The 17843-nt window shown below is 38.9% G+C and overlaps 2 protein-coding genes across 8 annotated transcripts in view; both read right to left on the bottom strand.

Annotated features, from left to right (window-relative positions):
• LOC106802042 (ATP-binding cassette sub-family C member 11-like) overlaps positions 1-17843 on the bottom strand; it is a 237753-nt gene that overhangs the window by 79372 nt on the left and 140538 nt on the right. The gene's annotated exons all lie outside the window — the stretch shown is intronic.
• The window catches only part of LOC101394149 (lon protease homolog 2, peroxisomal-like), a 50525-nt gene that overhangs the window by 28430 nt on the left and 4252 nt on the right, over positions 1-17843 (bottom strand). Inside the window, exons 2-4 of the mRNA XM_087420306.1 lie at positions 4653-4760; positions 2778-2892; positions 73-236 (exon numbers count right to left, since the gene is read on the bottom strand). Coding sequence (XP_087276432.1) covers positions 4691-4760 — 70 coding nt within the window. The 3' untranslated portion in view covers positions 73-236; positions 2778-2892; positions 4653-4690. The remainder of the gene's footprint in view (positions 1-72; positions 237-2777; positions 2893-4652; positions 4761-17843) is intronic.

The following is a 17843-nucleotide window of genomic DNA, read 5'->3' as shown; positions in this document are numbered from 1 at the left end:
CCATGAGCAACAGTATTTAACATTAATAAGCAAAATGAAAACACTAATGAATGAATAGCTTCTACAATTTACCTTTTTATCTCTTTGACACAGACTTTATGGGCTTGCTCTGGGATTCTCGATGTTCGTATTTTTTCCTCTAGAACAGCGATGTCGTTATCATCTTCATTCTCATCCTCATCTTCTAAAGTACCTGGGATGTGTGTAATCCTCCTAATAGGGCATATTGCTATAACCTAAAGCAGAAGAGAACAACAGTATGTCAAAATAAACTGGAAATGAAGTGCCTAGCTACATGTAAGGTTATAACTGGTGCTGAATAAACACTGTTATGTCCAGAATCTAAATCTTTAGGAACTAAAGTTCAGAATGATAACTAAGAGGCACATGCACATATGGAAGCAGCAGAACTTAAAAAGCAGACCAACATAAGATGGACATGATTCTTTGGTACATGCTGACACTACTATATGAGAAAAAAATTCAAGAAACTGGCTACTAGAAATAATTAAAACACTTTGGAATTATCTTTCTTTGAGCTGCTATTGCAGACACTATTTCCTTGATATACATTACTACTTACAATTTGGCAACTGAATAAATTCCATTTTTCCTCCTACATGAAAAATTTCTAACATCTTTAACCTTTCCACCATTGGCTCTACTCTCTTTGTCTTCAACACACAGAACAGACTTCCCCTTTCAAAATGCGTTATCTTACCTACGTCCCTTCCAGTGACTATACACTATTAACCTCCCTTCTTGTGATGTTCTGCTTTTTCAACCACTGGCTTTAACCACCAATTCCCCTTCCTCACCAATTACTTCAGGAATTTGTGCTTTGTACTTTGGCTTTTGTTTCCATAGTGATGAAGTTTTCTTTGAAATCCAATACATCTCCTTTGCCAAGTCAATGGCCTTGTTTCTCTTCTCTTTCTCCACAATCTACCATACTTTAAAACTACCTAAATGTTCTTCTGAAATTCTCAATCATTAAAATCATAAGTCAATTCCAGTCATTTTGGGAATAAAATGATACACTGATATTGTATTTAAAGCACTCAGAATTTATTTTTTAATCTATACATTACCTATTTAATTCATTCAAATATAAAAATTAAAACATAAGGCAGTAAATAAAAATGTAATTTTATAAAAACAAATATTAAATATAAACTTTCATTCTTACACAAGTCATTAGCAGATAAAATTAAATATTTTAAAGTACGAAAAACTGGAAATAAAATATTTTTTTAAGTGAGATTTAAGAAAAACACATCAATGATTTCATTGCTGAGACAAAAGTACTGTTTTATGCAATTTTCCCCAGCTGCGAAAAGAACGCTTTTCAACTCCTAGGGAAACAGGCAAGGAGCCAGTTTTAGGCTAACTCCAAATATCATCCTCTGATTCGTATATTTCCCAATAGCTGTCTCTTGTTTCAGAATTCTCTGGAGCAACTGGAACAACTTTCTTCTTAGGCAGCGGTAATAGTTATTGACAGGAAGGTGCAGTTTTCTGCGTCTCCCAATGCCCAGGATGATCTGGTTTGTCTTTCGGTGCCAGATGAGTAACTCAGTTAATGATTTGATCTCAAGCCAGAAAGAATTCAGATTTCTGATGTTTGTTTGAAACAGTGAAGTGTCCTGGAATACTAAACCCCAGACAGGCTACTCCTATCTCTCTCATCAATCTCCTCAGCCTACTTTACTGCTCCTTCCTTAGTCCCACCAGGGCAGAAGCCTTCGCTTCTGCTCTTCTTTCTCTACAATGTACCCTCTTTGATGAAGGGACCCTGCTGAGCTGAGGACCACCAAATCTCTAACATTATTCTCAACCTTTCACTTCATCTCCCACAGCCTCTGGACCTCCAAGAGCCTTCAGAGAACTGTCACTTTCACTCTTGCCCACATCAAATATAACTTCCCCATCTTCACGTTGCCCACACAGAACAAGGGTAAAATCCACAGCTCAAGGTAGACCTGAGACAGACCCCTCACCCACATGGATGTAATGCATGTAATGAAGGTATCATGAATCAATGGTGAAGGGAGGGATTACTGAATAATGGTGTCGAGTCAAATAAAAAGCTATCGGGGAAAAAATACAACTGCTATCTTCACCTTATTGACAGGGCAAAAGAAATTACATATGGTTAAAGAGTTACATACTTTTCAAAAATCAACTAAAGGAAAACTAAAAGGAAAGTGGATATTTATAAAATCACTGGAAAATAGAGGACTCTAAGCTTAGAAGACAGGAGAACACTGACAGTTTGATTACATGAAAAAAAGAAACCGTAAGTTACAAACAAAAACCAGCCAAATTATGGGAAAACATACTGAGACAGTCCTTTTAGGAAACAATTTTGTAGTATATTCTTAATACTACATGCAGTAACAAAAAACTATACTCAAAGACACTTACCACAGCTATCTGCTAACTTTGAAACATTGAAAACAACATATCATGTCTGGCAAAAAGAGAAATGGCTTAGTAAATTATCCCTTTCGATGATTACCAAAACAAAAACAAAAAGTGAAAAATTTTTTTACATGCTCTAATTAAAAAAAAGCTTCAGACATGGAAAAGGACCAGAGGGAAATATACCAAAATTCAAAATTTTGTCAGTAACTTGAGTGGCAAGAGACAATGAAGTTTTTCTTCTTTATTCTTTTCTTTAATCTCCCAATTCATTATTTCATCAAAAAAAATGGAATCTCATATCACATAAACCAACTGGAAACCTGAAGAAATGGATTAAAGGAAATATTTACCCCCTTAACATCATCTTGCTTGTGTTTTCTGAAGCAATTTCAGGTCTTCAACTTGTCTGACAAGCAGTAGTATGGTCATCTTGAACTGCTGCTCCAGACTCACAGCATCTCAAATCTAAGGAAACATGAGTCAGTTAGTAGAGTCTCTCTCAGAAACATGTGCTCCAAAACCAGGCAGTCAGAGTCACGACATAAATTGTTATGTAAAGACAACTCTCGTCAGTATTCACAGCTACACTATGGCTATCACAACCAAAGTAATCAGCAAGGTCCTTTGACACCAATACCAGAATCCTAAAAAAGACAAGGAAAAAGTAACTTGAGTTTTCATTCAAAAATGAAGCCGTGTGTGGGGCTGGCCTGGTGGCATAGTGGGTAAGTTTGCGCGCTGCACTTCGGTGGCCCGGGGTTCACAGGTTCGGATCCTGAGCATGGACCTACACACTGCTTATCAAGCCAAGCTGTGGCGGGCATCCCACATACAGAGTAGAGGAAGATGGGCATGGATGTTAGCCCAGGGCCAATCTTCCTCAGCAAAAAGAGGAGGATTGGCAACAGATGTTAGCTCAGGGCTAATCTTCCTCACACACACACACACAAAAGACGCTGTGTGTATTGTTCTAAGACCAAGAAGAAAACACACATTTTATATCAACTCTCTCTGGGAATTACTCTTGTAAAGTCCAGAATGTGTCTGCATATTAGGTCTAAACAGATTCTAGGTTCAAACTATTAAATTTTTACATACACAAGAGAAGAGAAGCACTTTTAACTAACCTCCACTAAAGATTTCTCTGAGGAACTAATGCTCTCTATTCCCTCAGTAAAACATACTTGCTAACGCCCACAGCCAGATTACTGGCTAGTACTCCTACACTCTTCTGCTCCTACCAATTGAAGTGAATTCTTGTGTTTATACCCAAGCTGTCTGTATTAGTTGCACTTACTATTATCATTGTTGGATTTAAGTATTAAACAAACTGATAAAACAAGGGGGATTGTTTCAATGAAAACTAACTAACATGTTCTGGGAAGATTCAATAAAGCAGACTGCTTAAAAATACTATAAAAATAAGTGTGCAAGAAAACTTTTATAGTTTGAAGAAAGACATGAAAATCTAAGATTCTGCACTTGGATTAGGGGCCAGCCCCGTGGTGTAGCGGTTAAGTGCGCACGCTCTGCTGCTGGTGGTCTGGGTTCGGATCCCAGGCACACACTGAGGCACCGCTTGTCAGGCCACGCTGTGGCGGCATCCCATATAAAGTGGAGGAAGATAGGCACAGATGTAAGCCCAGTGCCAGTCTTCCTCAGCAAAAAGAGGAGGATTGGCATGGATGTTAGCTCACGGCTGATCTTCTTCACAAAAAATAAATAAATACTATTAAAAAAAAAAGATTCTGCACTTGGATTATTTTTCAAGTGTCTTTGAATCTTACTTCACTTGAAAGAAATAGAAACTGAAAATCATAGATAATGCATCACAGGGTTCGTTTATGTAAGAAACATCATGAAGAATTCTAATGAAGCAGGTTCGTACACAAGGGAAAGGTCCCAGGTCCACATGCTTAAAAAATAGTGAGACAAAGTGTATTTATACATTTTGAAGTTAAATTAAATGTTTACCATTTTTATTACTCTCTGCTTTAACGTTTTCCATGAACTGACAAACTACTAGTACTGATAACGCAAATAAAAGAGCTGTTTGAGCATATAAACATGTACAGCAACCACTGTTAAAAGTCAATTTAAGTGTTAAAGCATTCTAACTAGTTCTGTGAGTCTCCAGTATCTCTTACCTGAAGGTCAAAATCTACTATCTCGATCCAAATAAAAAATGACACAGCGACGCAGCATTCAAGAAGGGAACACCGTACCTGGCGCTTCTCTTTGTTGTTTGTTCGGATAATTAATGTCAGAATGTCTGGCAGGGAGTGACGTCAGCATCATGGTGGAGTGAGCTTCTCCCATGGAACTCTCCCCGTCTAAGACACAACAAAAAGGACATTCATATTCCAACAGAAGCTATTCACACAACAAAGGGGACGTCTGAGCCACCCAGGCAGCCATACACCTGAGGACTGAGGTGCTGGAATCTCCAGATAAGTGGAAGGAGGTAAGAGGAGCTCCCTTCCTTCCCCAAGGATTGTGACCCAGAGACTGAGACCACGTGGCTCTCATAGAAGGGGGAGGGGCACCTCGCTGCATGGAAACCGGTGCTCTCCAAGACCCTTCACAGCCCAAGGGGATCCCCCAACAGAGGGATCGAACTATTGCAAGGGTAGTTTCAACAAGCTAGTCCCTCAGGAGAGCAGAGAGCAACCGCGAGGCGAGAAACCTCTGAGATCAGGGAGGTGACAGAAAGCCCTCCCCAACCCGGCCCGCCCAACTGGTGCTTAAGCACAGCGGAGCTTCAGCTCAGCCCCGTCCCCAGAGGCAGCGGCCCCCAGGCGCCTGGGCCCGACCAGCAGTGGGGCGAGCCTGTGCCCTCGCACCAGAAGCAGCGGCAGCTTAGTCCCCATCACGCCACAGCCCCAGCTGCTCCAGCTGGACCAAGCCACGGCCCCAGCTTCCCCGGCTCCAGTGTGCCATGGACACAGCTCTTTCGGCTGGAATGTGTCCCGCCCCCAGCACCTTCAGCTTGAAGCCCGGCCCCCACCCGCTCCAGCTGCTTCAGCTTGGCCTGTGTGCAGGCTCCAACTGACTTGGCGCCAGCAACTTCAGCCCACCACACTCCAGTTCCAGCTTCTTTGGCCCAGCGCACTCCAGTTCTGGTTTTGGCCCAGCAGTGCTCCAGCTCCTCGTTCTTTGGCCAAGTGCGCTCCAGCTCCTCCTTCTTTGGCCCTGCGCACTCCAGTTCCAGCTTCTTCGGCCCAGTGCACTCCAGTTCCAGCTTCTTTGGCCCAGCGGTACTTCGGCTGCAGCTGATTCAACCCACCGCACCCGAGCCCCAGCTGCTTCGGCCTAGCTGTGCTCCAGCTCCAGCTCTTTCCACGCTTCCCCACCCCAGCAGCCTCCACTCAGCCACACCGCAGATCAGCCAGGGGCTGACAAGAGTGCCCAGGGATCAAGGCGGGCCAGAATACACAGCCCTTGACCCCCACCCAGCAGCAGCAAGAGGAAAATGAGACCATATATTTTCACTATGAGGAAAGGTAAGCCAACACCAACAGGCACCATGCAAAAATATATTAAACCTCCACACCAAAAGGAAAATGACAAGCACCCAGAAGTCAACCCGGAAAGCACAGAAATGTATAACCTTAACAACAGAGAATTCAAAATAGCCATCATAAAGAAGCTTAATGAAATACAAGAAAACACAGACAGACAATTCAGTGAAATCACGAGTTTCTTCACAAGAGAGAGTGAAACTATAAAAAAAAAACCCAATCAGAAATCTTAAAGATGAAAAACACAATCGAGAAGATAAGGACAAATCTGGAAGCCTTAAGCACCAGAGCTGACAGTATGGAAGAAAGAATTAGCAATATTGAGGACAGCAATGCAGAAGTGCTCCAGATGGAGGAGGAAAGAGAACTAAAACTAAAAAGAAATGAAGAAACTCTCCGAGAAATATCCGACTCAATTAGAAAATCCGATATAAGAATTATAGGTATTCCAGAGGGAGAAGAGAGGGAAAAAGGAGCAGAGAACTTGTTCAAAGAAATAATATCTGAGAACTTCCCAAACCTGAGGAAGGAGCTGGAAATACCAGTGAATGAAATCAATAGATCTCCTAAATATATCAACACGAAGAGACCCTCTCCAAGGCATATAGTAGTAAGCTGGCAAAAGTCAATGACAAAGAAAAAATATTAAGGGCAGCTAGACCAAAAAAAATAACATACAAAGGATTTCCTATCAGGCTCTCAGCCAATTTCTAGACAGAAACTTTACAGGCTAGGAGAGAGTGGAACAATATATTCAAAATTCTAAAGGACAAAAGCTTTCAGCTAAGAATACTTTATCCAGCAAAAATATCCTTCAGATATGATGGAGAAATAATAACTATCCCAGATAAACAAAAGCTAAGGGAGTTCACTGCCACAAGACCTCCACTACAAGAAGTGCTCGAGAAGCCCCTCATCCCTGAGGAAAAAAAGAGAAAGGGGATTCAAAGTTTTGAACGAGAAGGAAAATAGGTCGACAAAACCAGAAAAACTACAGGCCTCTATCAAAACAGATTAGCGAACACTTAATTATAAAACCAAAGATCAAGGGAAGGTAAGCACCAAGTATAAATATAACCTCATCATGTTAAACACAAACTCACAACACAAGAAGGAATAAGATGTGACAACGATAACATAGAAGGGGAAGAGGAAAGAGATCGAATCGACTTAGCCTAAGGGAATAAGAGGCCATCAAAAAAAGGACTATCACATCTATGAGATTTTTTATACAAACCTCACGGTAACACTAACCAAATAGTCAGAACAGATCACACACAACAAAGAAAGAGAAAACTAAGAGAACCCCCATACAGAACTACCAAACAGCATTGGTAGTCTGAAACACATGGAACGAGAAACAAAAGAAATGCAAAAGAACTGGAAAAAGAGTGATAAAATAACAACAACAAGCCCTCATATATCAATAATTACCCTAAATGTAAATGGACTGAACTCTCCAATCAAAACACAGAGAGTGGTGGGATGGATTAAAAAACAAGACCCAACAATATGCTGCCTCCAGCAAACACATCTCAGCTCTAAAGACAAGCAGAGGCTCAGAGTGAAAGGATGGAAGACAATACTCCAAGCTAACGGCAAACAAAAGAAAGCAGGTGTTGCCATACTTATATCAGACAAAGTTGACATCAAGATAAAACAGATAATAAGAGACAAAGGGGGGCATTATATAATGATAAAAGGGACACTCCACCAAGAAGACATATCACTTTTAAATATATATGCACCCAACACAGGAGCACCAAGGTACATACAGCAACTATACACAAACCTAAAAGGAGATATTAACAACAACACAATAATGGTAGGGGATCTTAACACCCCACTCTCATCAATGGACAGATCATCCAGACAGAAAATAAATAAGGAAATAATGGACCTAAATGAAAACCTAGATGAGATGGACTTAATAGACATATACAGAGCACTCCATCCAAACACAGCAGATAACATGTTCTTCTCAAGCGCGCATGGAACATTCTCAAGAATAGACCATAATATGTTGGGAAATGAGGCATGCTTATATAAATTTAAGAAGATTGAAATCATAACAAGCATCTTTTCAGACCATAATGCCTTGAAGTTAGAAATCAACTACAAGGAAAAAACCGGGAAAGTGACAAAGCTGTGGAGACTCAACAACATGCTACTACACCACCAAGTGATCATTGATGAAATTAAAGGAGAAATCAAAGCAATCTGGAGACAAATGAAAATGAAAATACACTGTACCAACTCATATGGGATGCAGCAAAAGCGGTCCTGAGAGGGAAACTCATAGGAATACAGGCCCACCTTAAAAAACAAGAAAAAGCCCAAATAAGCAACCTCAAACTACACCTAACAGAATTAGAAAAAGAAGAACAAACAAAGCCTAAAGTCAGCAGAAGGAGGGAAATAATAAAAATCAGAGCGGAAATAAATGAAAGTGAAATTAAAAAGAGAGCAGAAAGGATCAATGAAACAAAGAGCTGGTTCTTTGAGAAGACAAACAAAATTGACAAACCCTAAGCCAGGCTAACCAAGAAAAAAAGAGAGAAGGCTCAAATAAATAAAATTAGAAATGAAAAAGTAGAAATTACAACAGATACCACAGAAAGACAAAAGATTATAAGAGAATATTATGAAAAAATGTATGCCAACAAATTGGATAATCTAGAAGAAATGGATACATTCCTAGACTCATATAACCTCCCAAAACTGAATCAAGAAGAAATAGAGAACCTGAATAGACCAATCGCAAGTAAAGAGATTGAAATAGTAATCAAAAACCTCCCAAAAAATCAAAGTTCAGGACCAGATGGCTTCTCTGGAGAATTTTACCAAACATTCAAAGAAGACTTAATATCCATCCTTCTCAAACTATTCCAAAAAATAGAGGAAGATGGAACACTTCCCAACTCATTCTATGAGGCCAACATCACCCTGATACCAAAGCCAGGCAAAGACAATACTAAGAAGGAAAACTACAGACCAATATCCTTGATGAACATAGATGCAAAAATCCTCAACAAAATATTGGCAAACCAAATACAGCAATACATTAAAAAGATCATACACCACAATCAAGTGGGACTTATACCAGGGACACAAGGATGGTTCAACATCTGCCAATCAATCAATGTGATACACCACATTAACAAAACGAAGAATAAAAACCATATGATCATCTCAATAGATGCAGAGAAAGCTTTTGACAAGATCCAACATCCATTTATGATAAAAACTCTCAAAAAAATGGGTATAGAAGGAAAGTACTTAACATAATAAAGGCCATATATGACAAACCCACAGCCAACGTCATACTCAATGGGGAAAAACTGAAAGCCATCCCTCTGAAAACAGGGACAAGACAAGGGTGCCCACTCTCACCACTCTTATTCAACACAGTACTGGAGGTTCTGGCCAGAGCAATTAGGCAAGAAAAAGGAATAAAAGGAATTCAAATAGGCAATGAAAAAGTGAAACTCTCGCTGTTTGGAGATGACATGATCTTATATACAGAAAACCCTAAAGAATCCATTGGAAAACTATTAGAAATAATCAACAACTACAGCCAAGTGGCAGGGTACAAAATCAACTTACAGAAATCAGTTGCATTTCTATATACCAATGACGAACTAACAGAACAGAACTCAAGAAGACAATCCCATTTACAACTGCAACAAAAAGAATAAAATATCGAGGAGTAAATTTAACCAAGGAAGTGAAAGACCTATACAATGAAAACTACAAAACATTATTGAGCGAAATCAATGATGACATAAAGAAATGGAAAAATATTCCACGCACTTGGATTGGAAGAACAAACATAGTTAAAATGTCCATACTACCTAAAGCAATCTACAGATTCAATGCAATCCCAATCAGAATACCAAGGACATTCTTCACAGAAATAGAACAAAGTATACTAACATTCATATGGGGCAACAAAAGACCCTATATAGCTAAAGCAATCCTGAAAAAGAAGAACAAGGCTGGAGGCATCACAATCCCTGACTTCAAAACATACTACAAAGCGATAGTAATTAAAACAGCATGGTACTGGTAGAAAAACAGACACACAGATCAATGGAACAGAATTGAAAGTCCAGAAATAAAACCTCATATCTATGGGCAGCTAATCTTTGACAAAGGAGCTAAGGACATACAGTGGAGAAAGGAGAGTCTCTTCAATAAATGGTGCTGGGCAAACTGGACAGCAACTTGCAAAAGAATGCAAGTAGACCACCCTCTTTCGCCATACACAAAAACTAACTCAAAATGGATCAAAGACCTGAAGGTGAGACCTGAAACTATAAAACTCCTAGAGGAAAATATAGGTAGTACACTACTCACCATCAGCCATAAAGGGATCTTCTTGAATTCCATGTCTACTCAGACAAGCGAAACAAAAGAAAAAATAAACAAGTGGGACTTCATCAGATTAAAGAGCTTCCACAAGGCAAATGAAACCAGGATCACAATGAATAGGGAACCCACCAGCTGGGAAAAAATATTTTGCAAACCGTGTATGTGACAAGGGATTAATCTCCATAATATATAAAGAACTCACACAACTGAATAATAAAAAAACAAACAACCCAATCAAAAAATGGGCAGAGGAAATGAACAGAAACTTCTCCAAAGAAGAAATACAGATGGCCAATAGGCACATGAAAAGATGCTCAATATCACTAGTCATCAGGGAAATGCAAGTCAAAACTACACTAAGATATCACCTTATACCCGTTAGAATGGCTATAATCACCAAGACAAAAAGCAACAAATGTTGGAGAGGCTGTGGAGAAATGGGAACCCTAATCCACTGCTGGTGGGAATGCAAACTGGTGCAGCTTCTATGGAAAACAGTATAGAGATTCCTCAAAAAATTAAAAATAGAAATACCTTATGTTCCAGCTATCCTGCTACTGGGTATCTACCCAACGAACCGGAAATCAACAATCCAAAGAGGCTTATGCACCCCTGTGTTCATCACAGCATTATTCACTATAGCCAAGACATGGAAGCAACCCAAGAGTCCATCTACTGATGAATGGATAAAGAAGATGTGCTACATATATACCACAGAATACTACTCAGCCATAAAGAAAGACAAAATCGTCCCATTTGCAACAACATGGATGGACCTGGAGAATATTATGTTAAGTGAAATAAGCCAGAAAGAGAAAGACAAACAGGGCATGATTTCACTCATATGTGGAAGATAAACCAACACACGCACAGATAGACTGTTTGGTGGTTACTACTGGGGCTAGGGGGGTGGGGGGTGGGCACAAGGGGTGGAGGGATGCACTTATATGGTGACTGATAAACAATAATGTACAACAAAATTTCACAATAAAAAAAATCGGGAAAAAAAAATAATACTAGCCACCTGTGGGAGAAATAGCTTGCTGCCTTCACAGTAACAAGACTTCCCTGGTACCTTGTTGAGGAGGATGACAGCTGAGACGTAGGTGAGGGTTGTTGCTGGGGCTTCTGAGAAAGACCTCCTTTGCCCCTCTTCCTCTTCCTCCTACCTCCTCCCTGGATCAGAGACATGACGGCTGGTGCTTCAGCAGGCATCGTGGGTCATGACAGAAATGTGAAGATGGAGACTTTAGGCTAAGTCTGGCAGTGCATAAGCTAGAAAGAGCCTGGGACCTTGTAACGTGGAGCTCTCATACAGCCTCAGGCTGCTTACCTCCAGGTGCCTCTTAACATGGGAAAAAAATAAAGCTCTCTCTTGTTTAAGACACAAAAAAAAGAAAAAGAAAAAGGAAAAGAACGTGTGGTAGAGCTTCGCTTGGAAGACTATCTATAAGATGTCTCAACAACTGCGGGCACAGACATATCCAACATTTCAACCATCTACAAGGAAAAACGGCTTTTTAATGAAATCTGGCATTATTTGTGATTTTTAAAAATCAGATTGCCTTATAAGTTTAATGTTTGGGCCTCACAGTCTTAATTTTTGAAAGATCACTGATTATTGCAGTCTAGGTATCCTACAGGCCTCAGAGGAAAACAGAAGTACTTTCAAAATGTCAATCAGAATCAAAAGCAAAAATGGCTCAAAAGTGGATAATACTAATGTTTAGAAAAGGCCTTGTAAATTTGTGATTTTATTTTTAATTTTGGTTTGAAATAAAATTAAAATTTACAGAAAAATTGCAATAGTACAATAAAATCCTACATATCCTTTCCCTAAATTTACCAATTGTTAAAATTTTGCTACATTTGCTTTCTCTTTCTCTACACACACAAATACACACGTATACAGTATCATTGCTGAACGTTTTCAAGTTGCAGACATCATGACCCTTGTTCTTAAGAACAAGAGAATTCTCTTACGTAATCACAGTGTGATTATCAAATTCTGGAAATTTAACAGAATGCTACTATGTTAACCAATCAGTAGCTGAAATATTGTTTTTCAGTAGAACATTTGGATTTTCCAGAATCTGAGCATTGACAGTGAATCATTTTTATAAAAACAACTTCCAGGATATATCCTGGACTTAAGACACATTAAGCTCAAAGCAAGCTTTCAGGAACTGTCCTAGACATCGGGACTGTTGACAAAGATTCCCCTTTTCTTTTGGGCACATGGTAAAACTGCCCTTTCTCAACTCCACTGAATATAGAAGTGGCCATGAGTCTTCCCTTGATCCATGAAACATGAGGGGATGTGACAGTTCCTTCTGGGCAAAAGCATTAAAAGCCACTGAGATCTGCCACATTTCTTTTTCCTGCCTCTGCTACACAGAAGCATGTTTTGAGGTGAATCTAATCCTCCTGGGTGCCTAAGGGACTCTAATAGGTAGATCACCACACCCATTAGTTTCAGGCATGAAGCAGGAGGCATGAAGACACCTTTGTTATGTTATGTGACTGAGATTTTACAGCACTTACAGCAAAACCTAGCCCATACCAACTAATTCACAAATGATGAAGCAAATCCTCATTTAGTCACTCTAATAAGATTTCATATGCCAGTAATAATCAAACCTCTCTAAAAGCACTGTAATTTAGGAACCTATCCATTACTTGCCTAGAGTCAAGGGGATTAAAGCATAATTATGATGCTTTTCAGGTGGGAGAGGTAGATAATAAAATCTGAAGTCTTTCTCCTAGGAATTCATCCTCGGAAAATAAATTAAAAGAGTTAAAACTCATGGTCCAAGCACTTATTTTAGTGCAAACTATTTGTCACCCACAACATACTGCTCAGTACAGGATGACTAAAACAGGGATCAATTCAAGTTTGGTAGGGAAAACAGAGCTACGAGATAAATTTCAATACAAGGTGATAAGCACTATGTTAAAAGGGATGTATAAGGGATATCTGAGGCACAATGAACCACTAACAGCCTACAAGAGTTGAGAAAGCATAAATCAAATTTGAAAATTCAGAGGAAAAAAGAGCACTCCCAGCAGAAAGAACAGAAGGCAAAATCATAGCAACCTGAAATAACAAGATGTGAAGCTCTTTGAGGTACAGCCTGGCTAGAACTATGGGTATAAATGGGAGTAACCAGAGTTGTGAAGAGCCTTAATGTTATACTAAGAAATTTGAACTTTATCCTACAGCCATTAAAGTCTTTTACTCATGGGAGAGGCAAACCCAAAACTTATTTAGAAACACTTAGTGAACAGGATGGCTCAGAGAGAAAGGAAACTAGAAAGAGATAGTTAGGAAGCTACTGAAGAAGTCTACTGATGAGGGCTCTAGAAGTAAATGTAGAAGGGGAAGAAAGCAAAGTATTAATTGGACACAATCTTAACATCTAAAAAGAATAAGGATAAAATTATGATATCCCAACTCAATGAAATTTATTAAAGTACTTAATATGAAAATTAGACATGGATATGAAAACAAAACCTAAGACTGAATACGGACCAAGACCAGAAGACAAGCAAAAATCAAATTAGATGCATGATGGTAGTAAAATCAGAGTGATATTTCTCTCTAAAAATTCCTTTAATGTCATTACAAAATCTTTACACGTTTAAATTTTTTCTGTGGATTCAAAATGGGAAGAAGCAAAGAGCAGAGTGAAAGAAGCTACGAAGCTGTGTCCAACAGAAAAACAAAGACCCAGGGAGCATTACCCGGGAAAAGGAAGAGAAATTCTATTTCCTCCTCCAGCTATTCATTCCTAAACAGCATAATCACTTACTCCAGTTCTCAAACTGAAGTTTCTTTCTTCAGAGTAAGTTCCTCCTTTCAGCTCCCACAGAAGATATAGCTCCAAATTTTCTATTTTTCTATTGTTCTTCACCACTCTAGAAGTGTGTCACTTCAAATGCCACATCAGGTAGAAATACGATAGGCTGTGACTACTTGCTCTACACACTTTTCAGTGATCAATGAAAAGGTCTTTTCATAGACTTTAGACACTGCCTGATCTTCACAGATCCGGTTATAGTTACTGGATTACATCAACAGAAAGTAGAAGACTATATTTTAAAATATATTCGAGTAATGTCTAAAATAAAATCAAGTGACAGGAGGAGCTTTCTGTTCAATCTAGAGTTAACAACAAACTCAAACCTAGAATTAAGGAGTCAAATATCTGATGCACACCCAACATGTGCTTCCCTCCCAGCATTCTAGTCAACCAAGGTTAATCACACTTGAAATCAGTCTACTGTGGGCTTGACCTTCTATAGTGAATGGCAGTCTCGGTGTGACCTTGACTTCTGAACCAACATAACTTATGTAATTTGGTGCCCAGATATTCTAGTGACAAATAGCTTCTGTGCAGTATTTTAATTTTTAACATATTTAGTTTTAAGAACTATCTGGTTTGGAGACAATGGAAGTTATAAGGAAAGCTCTAAAAATACTCTTTGGAGATACTGTAGAAGGGATTTATAAAGGCTAATAAGTCTTAGAACGATTTAGGTAAAATCTCAGACAAAAGCACACTGAAATTAATATATAACATACTACTAAATCATTTAAACATATGCTGTCCTAAAATTTCACCACTCAACAAATCCATCATATAGGGCAGCAAAAGAACCAAAGAACATGGGGTTTTAAGAAACAAATAAAAGCAAGTCACGTATACCACGTATTTGTAAAACTGTTCTGCTAGTTCTCCCAGCTCCTCCCTAGTGTTACAGGTGCTGGGAAATTCCTCAAGGCGATCCAACTGTTCCACTTCAGCAACAGGATACGGCTTCTCTTTTAAGAGCTATACAATCTGGAAACGGCACAGGCCTGTAATCAGCAAAGTACAGCGGGGCTTGGGCCACTTACTGCCCACCACCTGAACTGCCAGAGCAGCCATCTCAATCTTGACACACACACAAAACATCAGCATTACAAATGTTCAGAATGGTAGCACAGAAACTTGCCTCAAAGAGTGTTGCCTTTTCTGAGACAATTCACTTAAGAACAAAGAACATCTAAAGTGTAAACGAATTATTTCTGTATTTAATTTAGCACCCAGTACATGGTCTGTTAAGTCCATCAACTGTGGGGCAAAGCGGGCCATCTCATTCTAATTAGTACCTCCTTTAAAATTAGGTAGAAATTCCTAAACATTTGATTTATTTAAGCATAAAAACGTAAAAGTAGTTGAAAATTACAAAGCTTAAATTAATCTTGCCACCAGGAATGAGGCAATCATACACCAGCATAAATATTGGCATTTTAAACAGATTTAAATATAAACAGCATGATGTAACCCAATCAAAGAAATCTCTGTTGCAGGACCAGTTCTGCTACTAACATCAAGAGGGGATTTTTACACAATCTACAAACTTCTACATATTCACCTGATCACAAACTGCCATCCAATCTGGGAATTAACATAGATGCCTTAGAATACTGAAATTTCTAAGTGTGGGGCTAAATCTTAGAGGTCACACATTGCCTTGGACTGAGGAGAGATTAAGACCTGCATCTCCAGAAGGTTAAACCTCCTTCTCTTCTAATGTGTAATCACCTCACCTGATATGAGCTGGGAAAGTTCTACTTTAAGTCCCAGCTCATTATCACAACATACAATTCTGACCACGTCACATATAAACTTAATTCACAGAAAGGAAATCTGTTCCAAACTATGCCAAAGTTACACCAAATAGAAAGATCCACATCAGAGGACACTTCCAGATCCCAAGGTAAAATGATATGTTCTCCCCTCAGCCAGAGGAAAGGCTGTAATTTCAGAAAAGAAACCAGAACTACAGTGACTATGGCTCTCAACACCCTGGGAAATGGTAATACTAGAATACTGCACTTGCCCATCTCAAACACACTTGGGCACATACAAATACACTAGGTGAATATTTTAGTGAATTTGCTTACTTCTATATGCAGTTACTTCTTGATTACTTCCTTATAAATGACTCATTCTGTAGATTATGTGTAACCTTCAGCTTCACTCTGCCACTAGCTTATTTTAAGCTATGTCCATCTTTTCTCACTACCTTTCTAGTCATACCATGTGTACAGGGGATAGAAAGGGATTTAAACCATAACTTAAATCAAAAAATCAGGAAGATAACTGGGTGGGAAGAAAAGGCATCAGATACTTTAAAAACTTGAATGATTTGGCAATTATCTATTATTTTGAGCTATTTGTGTTGTGGCTGCTTTTCTTCACTCATCAACTGTAGTAGGTTGTATCTCCCATTTCCTGAAAACCAACTCAGGTGGCCTGAGCAAGTCAGCAATACCTAAAGTGATCACAGACCAACTAAGACTATAATCCACTGTCGATGATGTCCATCAATGCTCACACAATGCGGAAAGAGTTCACAGTCCTGCCTACAGGAAACATCAACAAACAAGAACCCGGATCCCTGGCCTAAGGGGTTTACAAACCAGAAATCAAGGAGAAACCAGAGACAGAGATGAGACAAATCCCAACCTCCAGATTAGGAGATAAATTTAATGATTTGGGCCACATCATTGATCGAAGATGAGGCTAAAAACGAGTTTTCTTATAAAGCAAATAAAATACTTTGTTTAACTGTGAAAGGAAGATGTTCCAGACTGAGAACAGTTTAAGCTGGAATGACACTATGCCTCTCCTCCTGATGAGACAAAAGACATAAAGGTTTTAAATATGTAATTAGCTCTTACTTTAAATCACTTATAGTTGACTAGAATGTACCTTTTTAAAGAAAAACAGATGCAAATTTATACATCCAAATGAGCGGTGTTCTTTCCCTTTAGGTAGTAGCTCTGTAAATCTACACTGTAATTACTGTGATATTTCACACTTCAAAGAATTTCTGAAAGTCCTAACTACTTTCAGAGTTGTAAATATTATTTGAATCCAAACAAAATCTGACTACAATGGGTATGATCTGTATAATCTGGAAACTGAGTTAGATAGTATGAGTTCCAAAAGTATTTGAGAACCATCAGCCAAAGTGGTAGAAAAATCTAAAAGCAGCACTACTGCAAAAAGCAGTTTTCCAAGATGAGGATATTATGTAAATATGTCATCTCTAGTCTATATGCCAAGCACTTGCTATGTTATTAATTAATTTATTTTTAATTTAAAGCTCTCCATTTTTCTGGGAATCCTCAATCTTCCAAGTCCTTTTCGTAATGATGCTAGTTCAGTTCTGCCCATATGGAAAGAATATGGGGTCTCCCTACTCCTGCCCCCACCGTCCACTTGTGAAATCTACATTTAAAACAACCAATTTGGGGAATAATACCACTAACATACAGGGTTATTGCTCTGCAGTTTACAAAAGGCTTTCATAAGTATCATTTCATTATATACTGCCTTTCACCCCTGTGAGGAAGGCAGCCCTATCTCCTTATTATAAATGAGTAACTGAGATTCCAAAAGGGTAAACAGGTTAGTATCCATGGTTACAAGGATATGAAATAGCAATAGGGGACCTGAACCAGGT

Source organism: Ceratotherium simum, chromosome 30 (assembly GCF_057802395.1).
Source record: "Ceratotherium simum simum isolate JZ-2026a chromosome 30, ASM5780239v1, whole genome shotgun sequence".
Classification (NCBI taxonomy): Eukaryota; Metazoa; Chordata; class Mammalia; order Perissodactyla; family Rhinocerotidae; genus Ceratotherium; species Ceratotherium simum.
The sequence above is the reverse complement of the archived record's forward strand: the minus strand, read 5'-3'. Positions and strand labels throughout refer to the sequence as shown.